The sequence below is a fragment of the Plutella xylostella genome, chromosome 17 (genome assembly GCF_932276165.1).
Source record: "Plutella xylostella chromosome 17, ilPluXylo3.1, whole genome shotgun sequence".
In the NCBI taxonomy this organism is placed as follows: domain Eukaryota; kingdom Metazoa; phylum Arthropoda; class Insecta; order Lepidoptera; family Plutellidae; genus Plutella; species Plutella xylostella.
Genome location: NC_063997.1, coordinates 10,673,302 through 10,694,714, shown reverse-complemented (window position 1 = coordinate 10,694,714; position 21,413 = coordinate 10,673,302). Strand labels below are relative to the sequence as shown.

At 36.6% G+C, this 21,413-nt stretch overlaps 1 protein-coding gene across 4 annotated transcripts in view; it reads right to left on the bottom strand.

The window, feature by feature from the left end:
- Positions 1-21,413, bottom strand: part of LOC105393518 — a 96,038-nt gene that overhangs the window by 3,741 nt on the left and 70,884 nt on the right. For all 4 annotated transcript variants that reach the window (XM_038108858.2, XM_038108860.2, XM_038108859.2 and 1 more), the window contains 5 exons: positions 16,877-16,940; positions 5,114-5,262; positions 4,482-4,586; positions 2,076-2,225; positions 1,531-1,663 (listed from right to left, as the gene is read on the bottom strand). In XM_038108858.2, the coding sequence (XP_037964786.2) occupies positions 1,531-1,663; positions 2,076-2,225; positions 4,482-4,586; positions 5,114-5,262; positions 16,877-16,940 (601 nt within the window). The remainder of the gene's footprint in view (positions 1-1,530; positions 1,664-2,075; positions 2,226-4,481; positions 4,587-5,113; positions 5,263-16,876; positions 16,941-21,413) is intronic.

Genomic DNA, 21,413 nt, shown 5'->3' with positions numbered 1-21,413 from the left:
TCATTGGTTATGTGTTTGTGTAGGGTGACCATGTTTTTGATTAAGGTAAAACTTTCCACTTTACTTTAGACTTTAAACATAAATATTCGAGATACTGATGTTTTTTTTCTTAGAAACGTGCTTGGTTAGACTAATACTAACTCCCATTTCCCGCTCAAACGCATTCTAGTTAACACCCTGTATAATCATCACAACCCATCACGTCCCCACTGCTGGGGCACGAGACGGTTGAAGGAAGGGTTTCAGGCCTAGTCCACCACGCGGGCCTAGTGCGGGTTGGTGGACCCCAACAAAAGCAAGCTTGTTCTGAAAGTGTGGTGTTATGTTTTCAAGCTGCCCCCTCTGCCTAGGCTTAACGATTGCTGCAGCGCCCACTTGAAGTATCTTGCTAGTGGTTCCGATTACTGAGACTAGCTGGACTATGGCGCTTCATATTATTAGGCCCAGTTCTGGGCATGTATTATTTAGCGACTTTGTTGGTTTGTCGTCGACACGATAAGAAGAAGAAGGGCCTGTTTCACAATGTCTGGTTAGTGGCTATCTGTGGGATAAAATAAATGCTGTCACTGTCTTAAAAATAATAATTCATTCATGTCCTCCACACCGTATCCGGCGACGGCGACTCCTGTATGTTCAATCCGGGTTGTTGTTTTGGTGGGCTCTGATGTGACTTGCAAAGCCAAACTTCGTCTTGAAAACACGACTACAAGGCGTACAGTACAGTTGGCCAGACGAGTTGTACGTGTAGTTGTAGGAGGGCTTCGGTCTGGTTTTCCGTGCCTGGCGTTTTGCATCAAGGTCTTCCAGACGCTTCTGTTCGAAACGGTCCACATTTGTGTGGACGGTATGACGCCATTCTGGTCTACTACGCGCGCGCTCCTCCCAACTCTTTGTCGGAATGTTGCAAGCCACAAGATTACGTTTAAGTACGTCTTTGTAGCGCAGATATTGTCCACCCTGCTTGCGCTTCCCGCACGAGAGTTCGGAGTAGAAAACTGCCTTTGGCAATCTACTATCGTCCATGCGTAAAACGTGTCCGCTCCATCTTAATTGTTGCTTTGCAATGAGAGACTCAACTCCAGACAGTTTGGATCGACGTAGGACTTCAGTGTTCGGTATACGATCCTGCCATTTAATTCGCAGAATGGATCTTAAACACTTAAGGTGGAAGGTGTCAAGCTGCTTGATGTCTGCTTTGTAACAGCACCACGTCTCGGCGGCGTACAATAAGATAGGCAGTATTATGGCCTTGTATACTAGTAACTTAGTCTGAAGTTTCAGGTCACGTGAGTTCCAGACGCGTGATTTTAGTTTTCCGAAGGCATTTGCAGCACCTGCTATTCGGGCTGGTATCTCAGGTGCAAGGGTGTTATCATTCCTTAACCGACTGCCTAAGTATTTAAATACTGAAACTTCTTCCAGTGCTAAAAATAATAAAACAGAGTGACAGCATGTCTTTTATCTCACTGGTAGCTACTAACCAGACATTGTGATAAAGGGCTTTAATGAAATTTGAAGTGTCAATCTGACCTGCAGCCCCAGCACGCGGCACTTGTTGACGGAGGACATGATGGTGACGGTGAGCGTGTAGGCGCCGTGCGGGCCCGCCGCCACGCGCCGCACGCACTCCGGGTAGCGGCTGCAGCAGCTCCAGAGGCATTGCCTGGAAATATAGGAAAAGTAAAGTTAGTAGAAATATCTATTAGGGTACAAAAAATCTGAGGTTTACACAGCGAATTCCTGTGGAGATCTTTCTATAGTGGTCGCCTCCCGATTGTACACTGACCAGAAACCTCCAGATCACCTGCTATTGACGTTTCCATATGTCGCCGGATTTTTTTCCTTGCTCCTGACTCTCGCAAGTGTATATTACAAACTGGGTGTTATTGATCTTACCAAGCGAGGAGATTATGTCAAAAGCTCTCCAGTCTAGGAGAAAACCCATGTCGTACAGTGGAGTACCTGCTACTTATTATTTTATACATGATATTCCTAACCAAAATCTTGGATCTGGCGGAAGTGGTGAAGTGAAAGACTATATTATATAATTACAACAACAAAACGACTATACTTACAGACAAGCCAGCTCATCCAGCAAGGGTCTCCTGCGCACGAGCGGCGGCCCCTTCGCGCCGTCCCCTGATTGGCTGAGCTGCACGTTGCGCAGGAGTTCCAGCAGCAGCGTCACGCCATCTAGCGGCTCGCCCGCGAACTCTTGGATGAAACTGGAAACAAGAAACGTGATGATTATAGGATCTGTAAACATAAATAAGCTAGTACCAGACCAATTAAATTTAAACCCTTACATCCCGAGGAATCAGAGACATTTAAAAATCTATTGTGTCTGGTTTACCAAGGGGTTACAGGGACGTTATTGGTTAAAACATGCAATACGTTGATAAGTTAAGATATATGCTAAGCATCCGATTTAGATTCTATGCTAGCAATATAAATATACCTACTAAGAAACTCCACATAAAATATAGTTAAGAACAGCATTAAATTTATATTAGGTACTACGAAAGACAGCCTCTCCTGTTCTTCCCACAAATTAACTCAAGCAAAGAAATAATTTCAGCGAAATAATCTCATTTGGAATGAGAAAACGTGTGCCATGTAATTTGAGGACATAAAAAATTGCTACTGCGCCATTACGACAGGACTTCACGGGAACCTCCCGGCAATTTGAAAAATAAACTTTTCTGCAATGCGGCTCGGAAACCAGCGATTTACTAAAAACCTGCCTAACTGAAACTTAAAAACCTTAAAGTTATAATCTGATTTTTATTTAAATCCCAAAAACTACTTATAGAAGTATGATGTGAAGAGCGGTGGTAGCTCAGTCGGGTAAGCGCCCGCTTCTCACGCAAGAGATGCGGGTTCGATCCCGGCGCTGACATGTACCAATGAGTTATTTTAACTTAAGTACAATGTATACCATCGCTCTTACGGAGAAGGAAAACATCGTGAGGAAACCTGCATATCTAGATTTAGCACATCTAGATATGTGAACCGACCAACCCGCAGTGGATCAGCGTGGTGGGAAATGGTCCAAGCTTAGACCAGAAGGCAGTTTAGACCTTGGGGATATGCACAAAGGTTCCACTCGAGAGAGCCAGGTGCAGGTACTTACACCCCCACAGAGAATAGAATAGTATGATGTGCCGAGTACTTATAAGGTTCTTTTATGGCTAATTTTTGCCCGTTCAATATTAATTACTAAGTAGGTATTCAAAAATTACAGAGATTTAAAGATGGAGAGGGTCATTTGGTGTAGAGTATAATGTATTTGGTGCAACTGCTCTGCCTATCATGTGATAATCGGAGGCAGTTTATCAACTGACTGTACTTTTTGTAAGCTTATAAAAACCGCTACTGTCATGGCCACAACAGAAGGTAAATATAAATGAAGAACTAACTAACATTACAATCAGAAATAATGATTTTAGTTTGAGTGAAGAGTTACTGTGACACTTCTTGTTTCTATTGTTGATACTAAAACCAATTTTCATTACTGTGTTTGAAAGATACAGGGTGGAAATAATAATAATTACATATTATGATGAGTACGGGGACGTCACTGACAAAACTTCACGCTGTATAAGTAATTAATTTGTAGATATGCATATTCAAAGTCTTATTAAGTTTGATATTTTCTTTCACTATTTTAATATTCGTTATATGCCAAGGATGCCGAGTGTACCTCAACATTGTATTTTAGTAGCTGAGAATTTATATTATAAAGAAGTTTTATCGATGTTATCGAAGCTTTTGTGAAGCGACTTTGCTACCATTTTAAATAAAAACCTGTAAAAGAGATAAGAATGGTATAGACTTGGACATTAAAAGCTCGTAAAGAACCCGTAAGCCTATATTAAAATCGGCTTAGCGATATAAAAGCTCTATTTTAAAGGTAAACTTAATATAGGGATAAAGGTTTAATAATGTTAGCCTTTGAGAATAATGGCGTTTTTATCTTTTCTGTGAAACTATGTAAGGATGATGCGGTATTTATGTTAATTACTAAACAATATTCTTTAACTTTAGTAACTGTATTACTATGTCGGCTTCACTAATACATGCTGTGATCATATTACCTATTTCTTAAGAAATATGCCAGTGAACGTTTTTTTATTTCTAGCCGCCACAAAAAGCTAGGCCCTACCAGCTCTGGGATGAATATGACTTCAGTGTGGATAGAACAGCCAGATAGAACCGAAGGGCCGTAACTTGAAGGTTTTTTTTCCCTAGTAACTTATTTCTATGTGTACTTAGTATAGTTTTGGCCTTAGTAAAACCTTTTAAACTGAGGGCGTATATTGGAGTAGCCATGTCTGATTAAAGAAGATTCCATCGTAAGATTGTCTGATTGAGACTGCTATAAGCAATAAGTAAGGCCGCCTTTTGCACCGTTTTAATTTATGTTAGTGTGATGTATTTTTTTTGGGCCATAAATAAAGTAAATTAGCAAGGTATAATACCTGGGGAAGGAGAGGCGCAGGTCAGCCCGCAGCTTGGTGAGCAGCTCGCTGGGGGAGCCGAACTGCCGCAGGCTCATCTCCTCGCCCATCTCCAGGCACGGGTTCCTGCAACCATGGAGGGGAAAATTAGGGGGTAAATAAGTATTCAATAGGAGATAGTGTGTGGGCCTTGCATCCAGGTGCGGTCCTTCTTACCCTAAGAAAACCCCGAAAATAAATACATACAAATGAGGTCACACGACCTGTGTAGACATCGGATCGCACGCATGTAGGTGTGGATGCATGTGGTTGACGTTCCCCTATGTCTGGTAAAGAAAGTTTATTTTCCTTGATGACAAGCCAGCCAGCCCGCCAACCAAACCGCAGGCCACATCCTCACCGTTTTCTCGTCCTTCGATTCGGACCGGCGCGGTCTGGCCTACGGACCATCAATATTACCATTGGAGCGGTGGTAGCTCAGTCGGGTAAGCGCCCTCTTCTCACGCAAGAGATGCAGGTTCGAATCCCGGCGCTGACATGTACCAATGAGTTCTTTGGAATTTAAGTACAATGTAAACCATCGTTCTCACGATGAAGGAAAACATCGTGAGAAGGCCTGCATATCTAGATTTAATATATCGTCACCATCATACCTGTAGTCCTTGCTCCCGGGAGTGGGCAGGGTCCTTGCCTTGTCCTGCGGCTCCGCATCGTACAGGCCGGCCGCGCCCGACTTCTTGCCCCACTTGCGGAGAGACGTCGCGTAGTCCTCCGGGTTGTAGATTGGAGGGCGCTGCTTGTCCTGGGGATAAAGGAGGTTGTTTGATAAAGTGTGATTTAGGATGGAAGACGGTTATTGATAAAGAGCAGAAACTGGAAAGTTTAGGCTAGTATTCAATAGCCAGTAATGGATGAATAAAGAAGGCCGAGGGCAGAGTGTTGTGGCGCTCTTTGGGGGGCTATGACCAGTTTGTCCAGCAATGGATGATTATAGGTTGATATAGATTGACATATTGTTATAAACACTAGTATACGAATGATAATTAAGCACAAAAGTTGCCCGAATTTCTATTTTAATTAGGTTAAGCCCCTGTTCCACAATGTCTGGTTAGTCGCTACCTGTCGGATAAAATACATGCTGTCACTGTCTAAAAAATAATAACAGAAAGTGACAGCATGTATTTTATCCGTCAGGTAGCCACTAACCAGACATTGTGGAACAGACCCTAATTCTCACAACTTGGTAGGTAGGAAGGAATGACATGTTGTGATTGGTGGGATTATCATGACTCATCGGGATGCATGGCGTTTCAATAGTGTGTTTCTGTTTCTACGCACGGAATGGATTGGAGTGAGAGGTGAGAGGGACCCGAATAGATTACTGCGATCGATGAAATCAATGATGGTATTGAAAGTGGTATTCCTGGTGTTCTATAAAACTAAAGATTAATTCACGTTACAGAAAGATTAGCCAAAAACGAAAGCAAAACTGCTGATATGAATCATGTTACCACCGAGACAAAGCCCAAGAATTATTATACAACTAATTGTTTAACTTTATTATCGCGAGATACCATCTTACAATGAAAATTTTAGTCAAAGCAAACCGTCAAGCCATTCAGAACAGAATTTAAACGTTATTAAATTATTACGTATGATGTAAAATGAATAATTAACGAGACGTTGTAAAAGGTAAATTTACCACGAGAGAATGCTTAGTTACTTGACAAAACAATAGATGGTTTAAGCAACGATTTATGTAAATGATGAGCGGCAGAACCAAACACAGGTAAAGAAAAACTAGTGTTTGATTTCCTGAAAAGAATATTAATTTCTTAAAGAAATTATCTCACATAAGTCTCACATAAATGTTGTAAGAACTTGTGTGACAGTCACTTGTCGATTTTATCATCCTTGAATTATAAATGTGGTAAAATCTATAGGTCTAGAATAGACTACCTATACCAATTACCAATCACTACCTATCTATAACCCATCTGAAAATAAATTCAATAGGTTATTTAAATGTCCCACGTGTGAATTAAAAGTGCAGATTTATCATAGATTGTCTTGCATAGTTAAAATAACCTGGGAATTTACTAAGAAGATGAGTAATTGGGAGGTAATTTAGTATCTTATAGTTTAGACACAACATCTATGTCTTAGATCAGGTATAAAATAATACCTGTTCTTGAAAATCAAAAGTGGTAGTAAGCCGAAAGAGGGTGGTCTCAGGTGGAGGATGGTCATAGGGTCAGTCTCAACCACTTTTGCTCTACATAATTTAAAAATTTGTAAAAAAAAACAATAATAAAAAGTAATGTAACCAACCAAGTTACTACCTGTATTTTTTCTCGAAGATCAAAATGCTTAATCAAAATTACGCCCAGAGTCACCCCCTTTCGGCTTCTTTTTGCAATACCCTGGAATACTTTTACATAGATTTCTTAAGGATTTTATAACAATCTGTATCGTGTGACGTCAGAATTTAACCCAGTCGAGGTTAAATTAAAACAGTACATTCACGACTATGAGGTCAAAATAATAAAAATAACAATCTTAGTTATTTAGGCATCAATTATTGTAAAAAAAAAACTATTGTGTGTATGACCTTTCGTTCTCAGATTATTATCAGTTCATTTAAACGCCTGTTATAATTATTTAAAGTACATTAGGTACCGTTATGATGCATTATGTATATTATAAATATAATTCAATCCTAGATTCGTTTTGGTTTCAGTGACATAATTATAATTTAATTTAGAAATTAAAACACAAACAAGTGGAGGTTCACTGGCTAATCGCCATACAAATAGACTGTAAAAGTATATCTATTAATTATATACATGGAATATAAATGCTTATGTAATTTATGTTATGTTAAAATCATGTCACCATATTTTTTGCCTCTTTCAGGTAAGCGTCCATCATTCAGCATCGTACACAACGGACGCATCGCATTCAGTATTCCTTGCATAGAAATTCACACAAGTGCGTCTACTTCATCAGCATAGCCGACGCCGCTTCTCCATACGTTTACGAATATCCGTTTGGTCCGATACTTACGATACCGATAAGTGAACGCTTACCTTATAAGTTCCACCTTTGACTTTTATTTTGTTTCTTTCCAATAAAATTTATATTTTGTTTCGGTCTGGTCCGTCCATCCGTTAGAGAAAGGAGATGGTTATCATAATAAACTCCTTTATTCCACTAGACAATTTGCTGAGTGCTCGAAAATAATGATCAAACAATGAAGTGGCTATGAATTATGATTATAATAATTATAACAAGAAGTCTCCTATTGTCTAGCTAATTCATATCCATAAGGGCACCAATTATGATGAGATTGTGACATAATTTACTTACGTAGTGATGTGCCTCATGTGATATAATGAATCTTCCTTACGAGCTTGTGACATAGATTTCATGAGAGATAAGGCTGCTTACTTAAGAAGGTACAAAAAGGCCATACTTATTCAGTCTTATTTATTACATTATGTATTTAAGTACCAACTACAAAAATCGTTATGTACGCTGGCTGACTTAAATAAGATGCTAGGAGGTCCAGGTTTCTTTGCAGCCCACTGTACCATATTAACGACAGGTATTTTAGCAACGAATAAAATGATTCCATGAAGTACCTAACTCATGTGTTGATTTCATTATAATTTAATAAAGCAATATAAATTAACTAAAAAAACTAAGTTTACTTAATACACGATAGCAGATTATAAACAGTTGGCGATCTAACGACGTTTTAATCGATATCAGATTGGCAGACCCTCCTTAACAATGTCATGGACTTTTTGCAGTAGGTATAGCAGCTGGGGGGTCTCTCCAGATTACAGAAATCCAAGTTTCGGAGTTGCATCGTACAGATTGCATGATAGCTCTCGTTCGTTAATTTTTTTGTCAAGGTAGATCTATTATCAAATACTATGTACTTGTCAAACCGAGATATATAACAACCATTGTACCAATGAATAGAGTCACAAATCTTCTAACCAGAATAATTCAAAATAAAAGCTCACTTGGAAAGTGCTCCCTTGTTCGTTTATTGTTTACCAAAGAGGTAGAGTAACCCTCGTGTAATTAACTAGTCAAACAACTAATTACAATGTAGAAGGTGTTAATCACATCGTCAGGTCGCATCAATACTGGCAGAAAGATTATCGGTTTGGAATCTTTGAAATTACGTTACAGTACCTTGCAGAATAGAAGCTCTTTATAAGAATCTCGTCGTTAAAATTTTTATGTTTTTCAAGAAATGTTAGTGATGTTGAAAGCTAGTTTTTTTAAGTTTTATGGATACCTAGAGTATTTTTGTTGATTTTGGTTTGAACTTGATACTAATTAATTCCTAAATGTACGTAAGTATACATAGTTTTTAGCTGAAGTTCTGTTGTTGGACACATTCGTTCACATGATGGTGCAGATGAGCGGACGGCAACCCATCCAACATCTGCCATGACCAGTGTTGCTTCACCAGAACCAAACAACCACTCACTGTACCGACATGATGAAACCATAAACAAAACGCAAGTACAAAACCTTTTCCATAAACTTTTTCTTTTATGGCTCATTGAAAACATATCAGGGTTCTCACATTAAAAGATACCGAAGATAATTGTGGTTAGCTACTAATTCGTTATCCCATTGTATTATAGCAGTTTGCGGTTTGGATTTAATTAAATTAATGATCTGATTTCAAATGCCGATGGTGTATATCAGTAATTACACGGGAGGTGGGCGAAAGTTTGGTTTTACCGTTTATTGCATTGGAGTCGTTATTGCGGAAGCAAAAGTTTATCTTTTACTAGCTGTTCCCGCGAGCTTCGCTTCGCCTTAAAAAGTTTTCCCGTGGGAATACCGGGATAAAAAGTAGCCTATGTTCTTTCTCAAATGTATACCAAATTTCATACAAATCCGTTCAGTAGTTTTTGTGTGAAAGAGTAACAGACAGACAGACAGACAGACACAGTTACTTTCTGAGTTTGATGTGAATATTATGGGTCTGGGTCTTAGTTTGCTGTAACTGTACGCGAAGGACGTTGTGGCGAAAAATCATCTACAAGGCTAAATACAAAATAGCCCCAATTTTTAAAACATTTTATTTGAAACTTGGACACAATATTTACCTTTTTATGTGGTGGGTAATCTGATGATCTGTTTATTAAAATTGCAGACGGCGTCATTTAGCTAGCCTTTTCGTAAGGAGTAATTTGGTGCTTTGTCACTGGAACTTTTCAATTGCTCGCGAATGTAAATTAGGTTGAATAATTAAATTAATAATAAATTAAATAAGTTCAAATTCAGTAAGTCTTCCAAAAGATAAAACACGAAGTTCATTCTGATGGTGTTTTAGGGGGTAAATTGTTCTACTTGACCATGTGGTGAAGTGTACAGTGTACATATTATACACCCTGCATATTAAATAAATGTACTTAGTAGCTACATAAATTTATTCTTACTACCTACATACCTATAACCTATTAACTGGTATTTAGGTATACTGCACCCACGTTTTTCACTAAGTATGTACTATTGATTGCTCCAAATACACGATATGGTTATAATTACGTTTCAATATGAAATTATTACCGATTCGTCTCACGCTCCCAATTCCGCAGTCTGTTACAGCTCGACTAAGTAAAATCGTACTATAAGTGGTGACGCCTCTGTTATATATAGCTGAATAATTCTGAATATTAAATTATTTCTGAAAGAGTTGATCTTTGTCCGCTCACTAATTATTTAAGTATTTTTTACGTAATTGCGATGATCGCGGATGAGATGAAAATTAGCGATTTCGTATTCTATGTATGTAAAATGTGATTGCCTACATAAGTTGCTATTTTATGCACATATTATAACTTAGGTAGGTACTTGTTTAGTGTAAGATCATTGTAATTTAAATGAGAGTATTACTAGCCGAAAACAGCTCAGTTGTTTGGCTGATATTGTAATGAATAATTTTAAGGATTATTTTGGTCTGTTGAGTGGGGCACACAATAGCGTTGACCAGTTAGGTATTGCGTTTTTTTAAGAAACTGAATAGCCCATTTTAGCCGTGTTTTTAAGACAGACGTAGATGTGAAGTGTGTTAACCCCTCGCGTGCGATGTTACAGTAGCCAGGTCATGACGTCACTGTGACTACTTAACTCACACATAAAATATACTTACTAAAGGTTACGGCAGCTGACACATACCTTACGCAATGTGTGCTTTGGCGGCCTGTACTTCAAAGCCGTACTAGAAGTACTGAGCATAGAATGCAGAGTCGTTTTTTTTCTATACTTAGGTATATCCTAACCGCCTAACGTCATTTTAACTGCATCATTATTTATAAAAAGTTGTTCAGAATGAAGAGCTCTATCACCTACTTTCGGATGCGAATACTACGAAAGACTGACACCCTGACTAAGACATAAGTATAAGTATTAAAATGGTGCTTGCACTACAAATGTGTTCCAGCCTATCCAGGTGATAGATGTACTAAATGCCAGCTGAACCTATTATTAGAATTCTCCGCAGCTGTGCCTAGGCATGTTACGCAACTTCATATGTATCTTTAAATTATAATAATAAGGTGGTAGTTATGAAATTTTTATTGTTTCTTATCTTAGAATTGTTGATAATACCAAATAACAATTTCACCACGAATAACAAAAAAAAAAACAAACCAGTGGTCCTACCGAAATTTATGACTTATACATGGTGCCCCGTAAATAGTGGACTAAGGGAAACGGGTCACTCTGAACCACTTTTGTTCTATGACTTTTGGAAATTCACGAAAAAAGTTTCAGTTGGTCCACTATTTACTGGGCATCCTGTTTTTCGCCAGGTGGCGCTTTCCAAGTAAACATGTCATTTTAAACCTCTTAAGAAAATAATTTATTAAAACTGTAAAAAGGAATAATAGTGAGTGGAAATATTGAACAACAGTTCCGCGACGTCTAACTCACCAGTGAAATTGTTATTGTTGCCATATTATGAGTAATTTCTAATAAAACCGGCAAAAACCCCAGTGCAACCATTGACATATATATTACTAGCGTAAGGACAGGGCCTCCCACTCAAAAAAATGGCACCCGCGCGTTGGCCCTAAAATCGTAATTTTAGGGCCAACGCTCCTCAGTCGACAGTTGTCTGTGGCCGAGAGATGGTCTTGTGAATCTTGTGATAAATATGGAGTTGTGTTGTGAAAGGCTGCAAAAACCATCATACGTAGGTCAAAAAGAAACATCGAATATCGTATCATCGGTAATTACCATTAAATTAAGTAATAAACACATTATAAAGTGATAATTATTTTACTACCAAAGTCTACAATGGCCGCGCGCTGTAACCTTGTGCGGACGTCATTTTTTGTTGACTTTCCTCCGAGAACATTTTCTTGTTGCACACACTTACGATTTGGAGCGTGATCTTTAGTCCATTTGTACGGGACGCTCTACAGGTCTACAGCCCAAAACAGTTTTAATTTTAGTAGTTGGATTTGTCTTAAATTATTGATATGGCGCCTGCAAATAATAAAACAATGTCCGGGATGGTAAATTATTAACGCACGTACAAGGTTACGTCGTCAAGATAGTTGCTAGGCACTGACATAGTTCAAACAAATTATGACAGATAACAGTTATTTTGCTTGTATGAAGAAGGTTTGAGTAAAATGTTCTGAAGGGCCTATCCTTCCTTTTGAAATCATTGAGTGCAACAAAAAACATTAAACAACTAAAAATACATTTCTAAAACCTATAAAAAGTGATTCCAGTGATTTATCAAACCTTAAAAAACAGTGGAAAATATAGTGATCATTGATTAAAGTGCCATATAATAGAAATACATTACAAAAATTGCGTTAAAATTCAAACATCCATTTGTAAACAATAAAGTTTCGCATTATCGCCACTGTGTCGCACCTATCGCGACTGATTCTGCCAATGTATAGTGAGTAGAGTAATTCTGCCAGTATCACAAATTAAGTAGACAAATTCTGCCAGTGTCGAAAATAAAATAAAAATGGCTTCAAAATTGCCAAATGTAAAATGCGCCGAATGCCTCACTAACATTGACAGTAAAGAACGTCTGAAATGCACAGAGTGTAATGACTGGTTCGATTTAATATGCGCAAATGTTTCCGAAAAGCGATTCTATAATACCATGACCAAAGAACATAAGTCAAACTGGAAATGCCAACTCTGTATAACAAAGAAACCTAGAGGAGACAATACGAATACACCTGTGCGAGCTGGAAGAACAGGTATAATGACAAATGAAGCAAGTACAAGTAAATTAACTGATATTGGCAAACATACTAATATAACTGAAAGGAAAAAGTCAAATAAAAATGAACCACAAAACAAAAGCAATAGCAGCTTAGAAATTGATGATATACTAGGTGATACCCAATATACATCTACTATGATGGATGATGACATACTAGAGAGATTTGGAAGACTTCTAGACACTAAACTAGAAAAGATGAAGCTATCTATAGTCCAAGACCTTAAGGAAACCATTTTCGGAGAAATGAATAAACCCATAGAAGCATTGAAAGAAGAGGTAAACGCTGTTGTGATTGAACAGAAAGATTTAAAAGAAGATATAAATAAATTGAACCAAAAAATTAAGAACATAGAACAACAATTGCACAATGTCAACAAACCGAATAAAATTGTTCTATACGGATTACACCAACACAATAATTATGAAACTGATGATGAACTCCTTGATCGTATCTCAAATGTCTTTTACGATATAATGAAAATAAACATAAACCCGTTTATAGAGGATTTAAGACGCATCGGAAATCGCGGAAATAAAAAACCAGTCGAAATTGAACTGATCAGTAAAAGAATGACAAAATACATCCTTAACAATAAAGGCTGGTTCAAAAATACCGGGTTAGCAGTAGGAGCGTTCGTAGATGGAAATGAACTTCAGGAAAGGAATAGAATATCCAGGAAACTGAAAGAAGCACGAAGAAATGGGCAACATGCATACATAAAAAACAACAAATTGTACGTAAACGGAAAGGAAATAGAAATGGAAAATGATATAACAGACAAAGAGACAAAAGAAGATGAAAGTACACCAGATCTTCCTAAATTGACTAATATAGAACCTGAAACATATGAAGACGCTCAACAAAAAAATAAGTTATTTCGATAAGGGCATAAATGTATTATTCCAAAATATGCAGAGTATAGGTAACAAATTAGATATTCTAGATGCTTTCTTATTAGACTCACCATATCATATTGTTTCTCTATCAGAACTCTGGTATAATCAAGAGTACATAAACACACTCCAACTATCAGGATACACTGTAGCATCAAGTTTTTGCCGAAAAGAACGCGAAGGAGGAGGAGTATGCGTAATTGTTAAAGATAATTTAGAATTTATACAGAGAAATGATCTTGTTAAAATGTCAGTAGAGTTTATTATAGAAATTAGTGCAATAGAGATACCAGAACTGAATTTAATTTTAGTAAGTTTATATAGAGCAGACCGTCATATTAATGTATTTTATGAACAATTAACTAAATTATTGAATACGATCATACGTAAAGACAAATACAAAAACATAATTATTGGAGGCGACTTTAACATAGATGTTTTAGAAAAAAACAAACAATCAAGAGACTTACTAAATTTCATGAAAAGCTTCAACCTTAAACAACTAATTACACAACCAACTCGAGTTACAAGCACAACATCAACGTGTATAGACCTAATATTCACCAACTATGAGGAAAACATATCTGGAGTAATCGACTATGGTTTTTCAGACCATAAGGCAACAAATATTAAAATATGTAAAGACCAACTTCCACACTTTATAAATAAACCAAAAATAATTTACAGAAGACTTTTTTCACATAAAAATATTTCATGTTTTGAAAATAAATTAAAAGAACTTCAATGGGACGAAGTTATTAATACATCTAAATCTACAAACGAAAACTACAACTCTTTCAACAATACAATACAAGAAATACTAAATATTACCATACCTATACAAAGGGTTAAAATAAAAACAAAAAAACAAAAAACCTGGTTAACTACTGGAATAAAAAATCATGTGCACACAAAAGAGCACTAAAAATTATTTTAAATGAAACTAATAATCCCATTATTAGGAAATATTACAACTCTTATTCCAAAATATTAAAGAAAACAGTAAAAAAATCGAAACGACTAGAATATATAAAACAAATGAATAAATCCGATAACAAAACTAAAACGATGTGGAAGATAATAAATGAAAAAAGCAAAAGAAAAACTAGGAAGGATATAAAAAATTTGAAAATTAGAATACACAACCAATTAAACGAATGTCCCGAAACAATTGCAAATACCTTTAATGAATTCTTCGCAACTATTGGTAAACCTAATGACGGCGAACCCGAGGCTCGCGGCCGGCCAGTAGTAGAGCCTACTACTCAAACTATGTTTCTTCAACCGGTAACTATGGACGAAATATATAAAATTATAAAAGATCTTAAAAATAAACACAGCTATGGCCTAGACGATATTCCTCCAGTACTTCTAAAAAAATGCGCAAAACAACTTATATATCCACTATTTGTTCTAATAAATCAAAGCTTCGAATCAGGCGAATTTCCTGATTTATTGAAAATATCACTAGTAAAACCCGTACACAAAAAAGAAGACCAAACTATACTTAACCATTACAGACCCATAGCTCTATGTTACCTACCTTTTCAAAAGTTAATGAAAAAGCCATGTCAAATAGACTCTATCAATTTATAGAAAAATACCAAATCTTAGATGATTGCCAAAATGGCTTCAGACAATGTAGATCTACCACACTTGCAGTTTATAAATATATACAAAAAGCACTAACATACATAAACGATAAAAAATATGCTCTTGGAATACTACTGGACATGACAAAAGCATACGATAGAGTTTCATACAAAATCCTTCTGGAAAAACTCTATGACTCAGGTATTCGCGGCCCAACATATAAATGTTTTCAATCATATTTAGAAAACAGGAAACAAATTGTACAAATAGAACATTTCAACAAAACTACAAACGAAATTAAAGTAATAAAATCTCAGGAGATACAGCTTACAGGTTCCATTCCACAAGGCAGCGTACTTGGTTGCGTATTGTTCCTCATTTACATCAACGATCTTCCCAAATGTTTAAATAGTCAGTCAGCAACATCTGTCCTATTCACCGATGATGTATCTATCCTTATTGAATGTGATGAAAATGATCATCACGAAAACAAATTAAAAGCTTGTTTCGAGACAGTGGAGCATTGGTTAGAGGACCACAATTTAAACGTAAATTATAATAAAACTAAAATTATCCAATTTCGATCACACCAGAAACACCCATTAGATATTAAACTCCAAATAAAAAATAGTAACATAGAAGAAACAAATACATTTTGCTTACTCGGAATAAATATTGACACTCACCTAAACTGGAAAAACCACATCGAAAAAGTAAAATCTAAATTATCACAGTTTCTTTATGCTTTTTATGTAATAGAACGTACAACAGACACCCCTACGGCACTGTCGGCGTACTATGCGTACGCATACTCCTGCCTTAGATATGGAATCATGCTTTGGGGAAACAGCGTAGACGCAGACCAAGTTTTTATCATGCAGAAAAAAATTATCCGAATACTAGCACACATAAAAAACCAGGAAAGCTGCAAACCATACTTCATAAAAATGAAAATTCTTACACTTCCTTGTCTATATATATATGATATTAGTATTTTTGTATTTAAGAACAAAGAAAAATTTCTCCAAACTAAAGACACACACAGCATAAACACCAGAAATAAAAATAAACTTTACCTTCCACCATCTAGAATAAAGATGTTAAATGAAAGTCCACATTACATGGCAGTAAAAATATTTAATAATCTACCTACAAATATAACATCAGAAACGAATATAAAAGTCTTTTGCAAAAGTCTCAAACATTATTTATTGGATAAATGCTATTATTCCATTAAAGAATTTATGAACCTAAAAATTGCTCAGAAATATGATGTTCTGATCTAAATAAATACTTTGTTACTGTTAGGTTAGTTAATTATAAGCTTAATATTATTGATCTAAGAGTTATGAATAAGAACCTAGTATTATTGTGAAATTGGTTCCTACTAGCTTTAAGGGAATTTGCAGTGCCCACTATGGGTATCAAGTTGTAAGTACTATATTATTTTAAGATCATTAATGTACACTTGATGGCAATAAAATATTTGATTTGATTTGATTTGATTAGATTTAGATGCCGCTTGCCGACAAACTAACTTAAAACTGGCGATAACTCGGTAACACCGCATCTATTTCTTCCCCTGATGGGTGTGCAATGTCCTTATGTTAAGGTGAATAAGGTTGAGAATACGTACTTTGGGCACGGGCTCCTCGCTCCAGCCGCCGCAGCTCGCCATGCCGTCGCCGAGCGTCAGTTCACTGCAACAAGACAAGTAAATACGTCATACAGTGTGCATATGAGCCCCAGTTTCACCATACTCTGTTACATCATAACAAGGCATTAGTTGTTGACTTTTGACATATCTGTCAAGAATTTAATATGGAGATGACGTATAATTGATGACATTACAATTTAACAGGGGTGTTAATGATCTAACAAACTATGGTGAAACTAGGCATTTAAACGTCATAATATGTAGTGAAAAGTTAATCGATCGAAGAGTGAAAATCGCCTGAAATCTATGCACTGCGTATACCTTTCGCTTTTGCTCGCTATTCGAACAAAGCCAAAATACCTGCACTACAAACTAACAAGTAAATTTATAAGAAAAACGAGTTTTCTGTAACCTAAATTGCCTAAAACGATGTAAAGAAAGTAGTGAAATCTTCCATCTATACCGGGCTGGCCTATTTACAACCATCTTCGACCAACAATCAACCAAGTCCTTCAGGCTATATATTATCTGCTTAGATATGCAAATATCAACGCTATTGCAAACACTTGGGGATTTAGTTTACTTCGAAGACAGTTTGTAGAAAATTTCAATAATGACTTGTAAATATGATAAGTGCTTGTTAGTAACAGATATTACTTCTAATACAGGATGCTGTACAAGTACGCGAAAAGGAGATGACTCAGCTCACCTCGATAAAAATCTTTTGTTCTGCAACTTTTGGAAGTGGTAAAATAATCTAAAAATTTCTACGGAGAAGCAAAATATATATTTGAGATTTTCAAAAAGTCATTAAACGAAAGTTGTTTTAATGACCCCCTGAGTCACTGGTTTTTCGGTTTTTCAACTATTTGTACAAGGTAGGTGTTAAGCCCTTATGTATGTTTTGTAAAAAAGTTATACAATACACTACCATCGACCGTTTGGTTGCTTGCTTTATACGATTTCGAGTAATTTCATTACAACTATGTAGCGCCAAGTAACATTACTACGACAAATATGACGACTCACACACAAACAAAAACTGTTTGACGGCTTGTAACTAGAAGTGCAGAGCTTTTGACACAGAAGATGTATGACTTGACGAGTCAGTGGTATGACTTGTGACCTAGGCACTCTAGGTAGCTGTAGTACATACAGAGACCAGCTCCAGAACCACCCACCGATACATTAGCAATTAACAATCCATAAGCAGCGTCGCTCGCCTGTCAAACATCAGTCAAATCCATACAAGTTATGTCATTGTCTGATCTGACCCCATTGTATATAGGTACTTTATATGCGTCCAGACTGAGTCCTTTCAACACGCTGATATTAAATAAACCCTAGTCTATATATACTTATCTTTAGTTATTGTTGTCGATACGATAAGTCTAGTTCGCAAATTGTTAGCATTCGTTGAGAAATGTATATGTATACGATACCATAAAATAAACTTTTGAGTAGGCCCGTCGTCACTGCGCTGTACTGCACTGTGCGGTTGTGATAACGGGAGACACTTTTTACGATCGTGTTGCAGCCGCGCCAGTTCCTTACTCATGAAACTATTGAGTTTTCATCACTATAGCGCAAAGTACTAGCCTTGAAGGAGTGACAGCAAGAATCAAAGTTAAAAAAGAATAATAAAGGTGGACTGGGGCAGTCACAGAGTGGTGGCCAAGAACTGGCAAACGAGGAATAGGCAGACCGCCGGGCCGATGGTCTGATGACATTGTTAAGGTGGCCGGTAGACACTGGACTAGACTCGCACAGGACCGGAAGAGATGGCGTGATAGGGAAGAGGCTTATACCCAGCAGTGGGCAGATACGGGCTGATAATGATGATGATGATGAATAAAGTTTATTATACTTTGCTCGATATAGGATGGTGCGGGTAACATCCGTCAGTTAAAACATAACTGCCAGCTGACAGCTGTCAAAGGGATCATTCTTTATTTTCTTTATTTAAATCCATGTAGTCTACTTGTCATTTGTTTGTTTTCAATGGAAAATGAACCTTATATACCAGGCATAGGTATCTATCAATGAAAAGTGCTTTATTTTACAAAGTATAATCAAGCAATTTTTTCCTAGCTGACAGATTTCACCCGCGCCATCCTATATACATCCTAAATACTATATATAAAGTGATTATTACTTTTAAAATATTTAAGTAGGTACTAATAGTAATATTTATGTTTAAAATATGCCTCAATAGATGTAGTAAATTTTAATTTCTTCGAGTAACCCGTATTAAAATTCAACTGTAGAGCTTCGAGACTTCCCTGAAATATTAAAATTGTTGCCTCGTCTAGTGACTTAGCGTCCAGTCTTCTTGCAATTATAATTAATTATAATTATAGCGTATAATTTAATTACGTTGGTTACTTCACAGCTGTCCAAGAAATTTTCTTTATGGTCAACTAAATGCTTTTTCCATTAAGCTTTCAGTGAAGTATACCTATTGCTAGTTATGCAAGGCGTGGTTCACCAGTATAGTCATAAAAAATCATACTATATACATCTACATACTACCTACAAGTGAAATGAAAACATTTACTTAATCAAGATCATTTTATCAGCGTTTTATATTGTTACCGGTTTGTGAAATGTTGTGCGGTGTTAACAAAAACATTGTCTGTTTGTAATATTTTGACCAAGATCATAATATATGGTATACTTTCCCTGGACAACCACAAATAATACCTATATACAGTGTGACATATTTTATCACTAATACGAGTATGATTCTGTAACTCTTACATCATTATTGAAATAAAGTTTTATACGAGTATTCTTATTTAAATGTACACGAATGGATAAGAAAGGCCGAGGACAGAGTGTTGTGTGGCATTCAGTCGGGAATTCTGTCTTTCCAAAGATTTGTAACTTCAATCAATCTTAGGCCACGATTCATCTACAACTCACTTCGGCATACTACTCATACCACTTTCTTCCATATTCATCTCTATAAAAACCAAACAATGCTTTGTCTACTTGCACTGGTTATAAATCTCTTCCGCAATCGCGCTCTAAAGGTAGTATACCACTAAAGCTTCAGAATGACTTCTAGTAATCGTGTGCCTATCTACCTAAAGGTACGTTTCCCGTTATTTTCGGGGACATGACCCACAGTGTACGCACGACTTAATCTTAAAACTATTATTTTCCACGCTAATATCGGAATATTTAGATTTTGTAGCGGCGACGGCGATCACGTTCTTCAGACGTCGTGACGTGATGGTCTAGCGTCGAACTCTGATAGTTTTTATCCTATCTAAGAATACACATGCTCGTATGTCGTTAAAAAATAAGCATCAAAATAAATCTAAAAAACGACGGCATCCATTAGGAGCGTTCGGGAATTGTCTCCCTTAGCCATGTTTCAAACTTGTTTCAAAGTCTACCTTGCAGAGTTAAAGTTAAATGGTCATTTGTCACCATTGTCGGGTGCGTTTATCGTCCGGTTATCAACTAGAATTTAGTCTGTTTTTGTATCTGTTCTCGAATATGCCTAGTACAAGCTGCTTGTAGGCTAGTTAAATAGAACTTGTGGTGAACAATGCTCCCACACGGTTGACATAAAACATTTTCCGTTATTTCGCGTAGAAATTGCCAATAGCTGTTGCACCTATAGTTTGCTCTGTCGACATTCCTTCTACTACTGTGGGTTATGATGATGAAAGCCGAAAGAGAGTTGAAGAAATTGAATGAACGCAAATGTTTGTTTGGATATCAACAATGCCGATTGTCTATTGACTATTGTTATTTGTTATTTGATTTATTATTTGTTACGGTAAGCTGCTATAAATGGTTTAAATTATCGAGAACTTAATAGGTATAATCCTACCTAGTTAGATGATATACATAAAGGTAAATAAAATGTTTTGCGTAAAATATTTTACGAAGTATTATGACGCACGAACCGCGCTCAGTCGAGCAGTTTCAGCACCCACTAAACGTATATTTTTTTTATGTGAATACTATAAATGTAAGTTAAACTAAACTCCTACTCGCGTCTCGGAAGCCGTGGCTCCTACAAACAGTAGGCTACAATTATCCCGTGTAATTGCAGTGGCTGGGAGTGCAGATTATAGATATAAGGACCATGCTGCAGCGACACGTAACTCGGGAGCGGCCTGCTATTCTGCAAGACGAAAACATCCTAAAGAGATACTTAATTATTTATTATGTGGAATGAATAATAGCATTGCGATAGTAAGAAGTTCATTTAATTTGCTTTATCACTTAATTTCCGATAAAGCTGTTTTTTTTTCAAATATTACTTATCTTTAAAACGGCAATGAAACTAACGTAAATAAACATATCCTCCGCGTAATTTGTAATGTCGTTGCGATTGCTTCGGTGACCTGAATACGGGACAGTCTTACGGTAAAATAATCTAATATTATAAAGGTAATTCAAAGTTTATTTAGGTTAGGTTCCAGATACCTAGACAAAAATAATGTAGTTAATAATTATTTTTGTGTAATACATATTTGTAATACATATATATCTC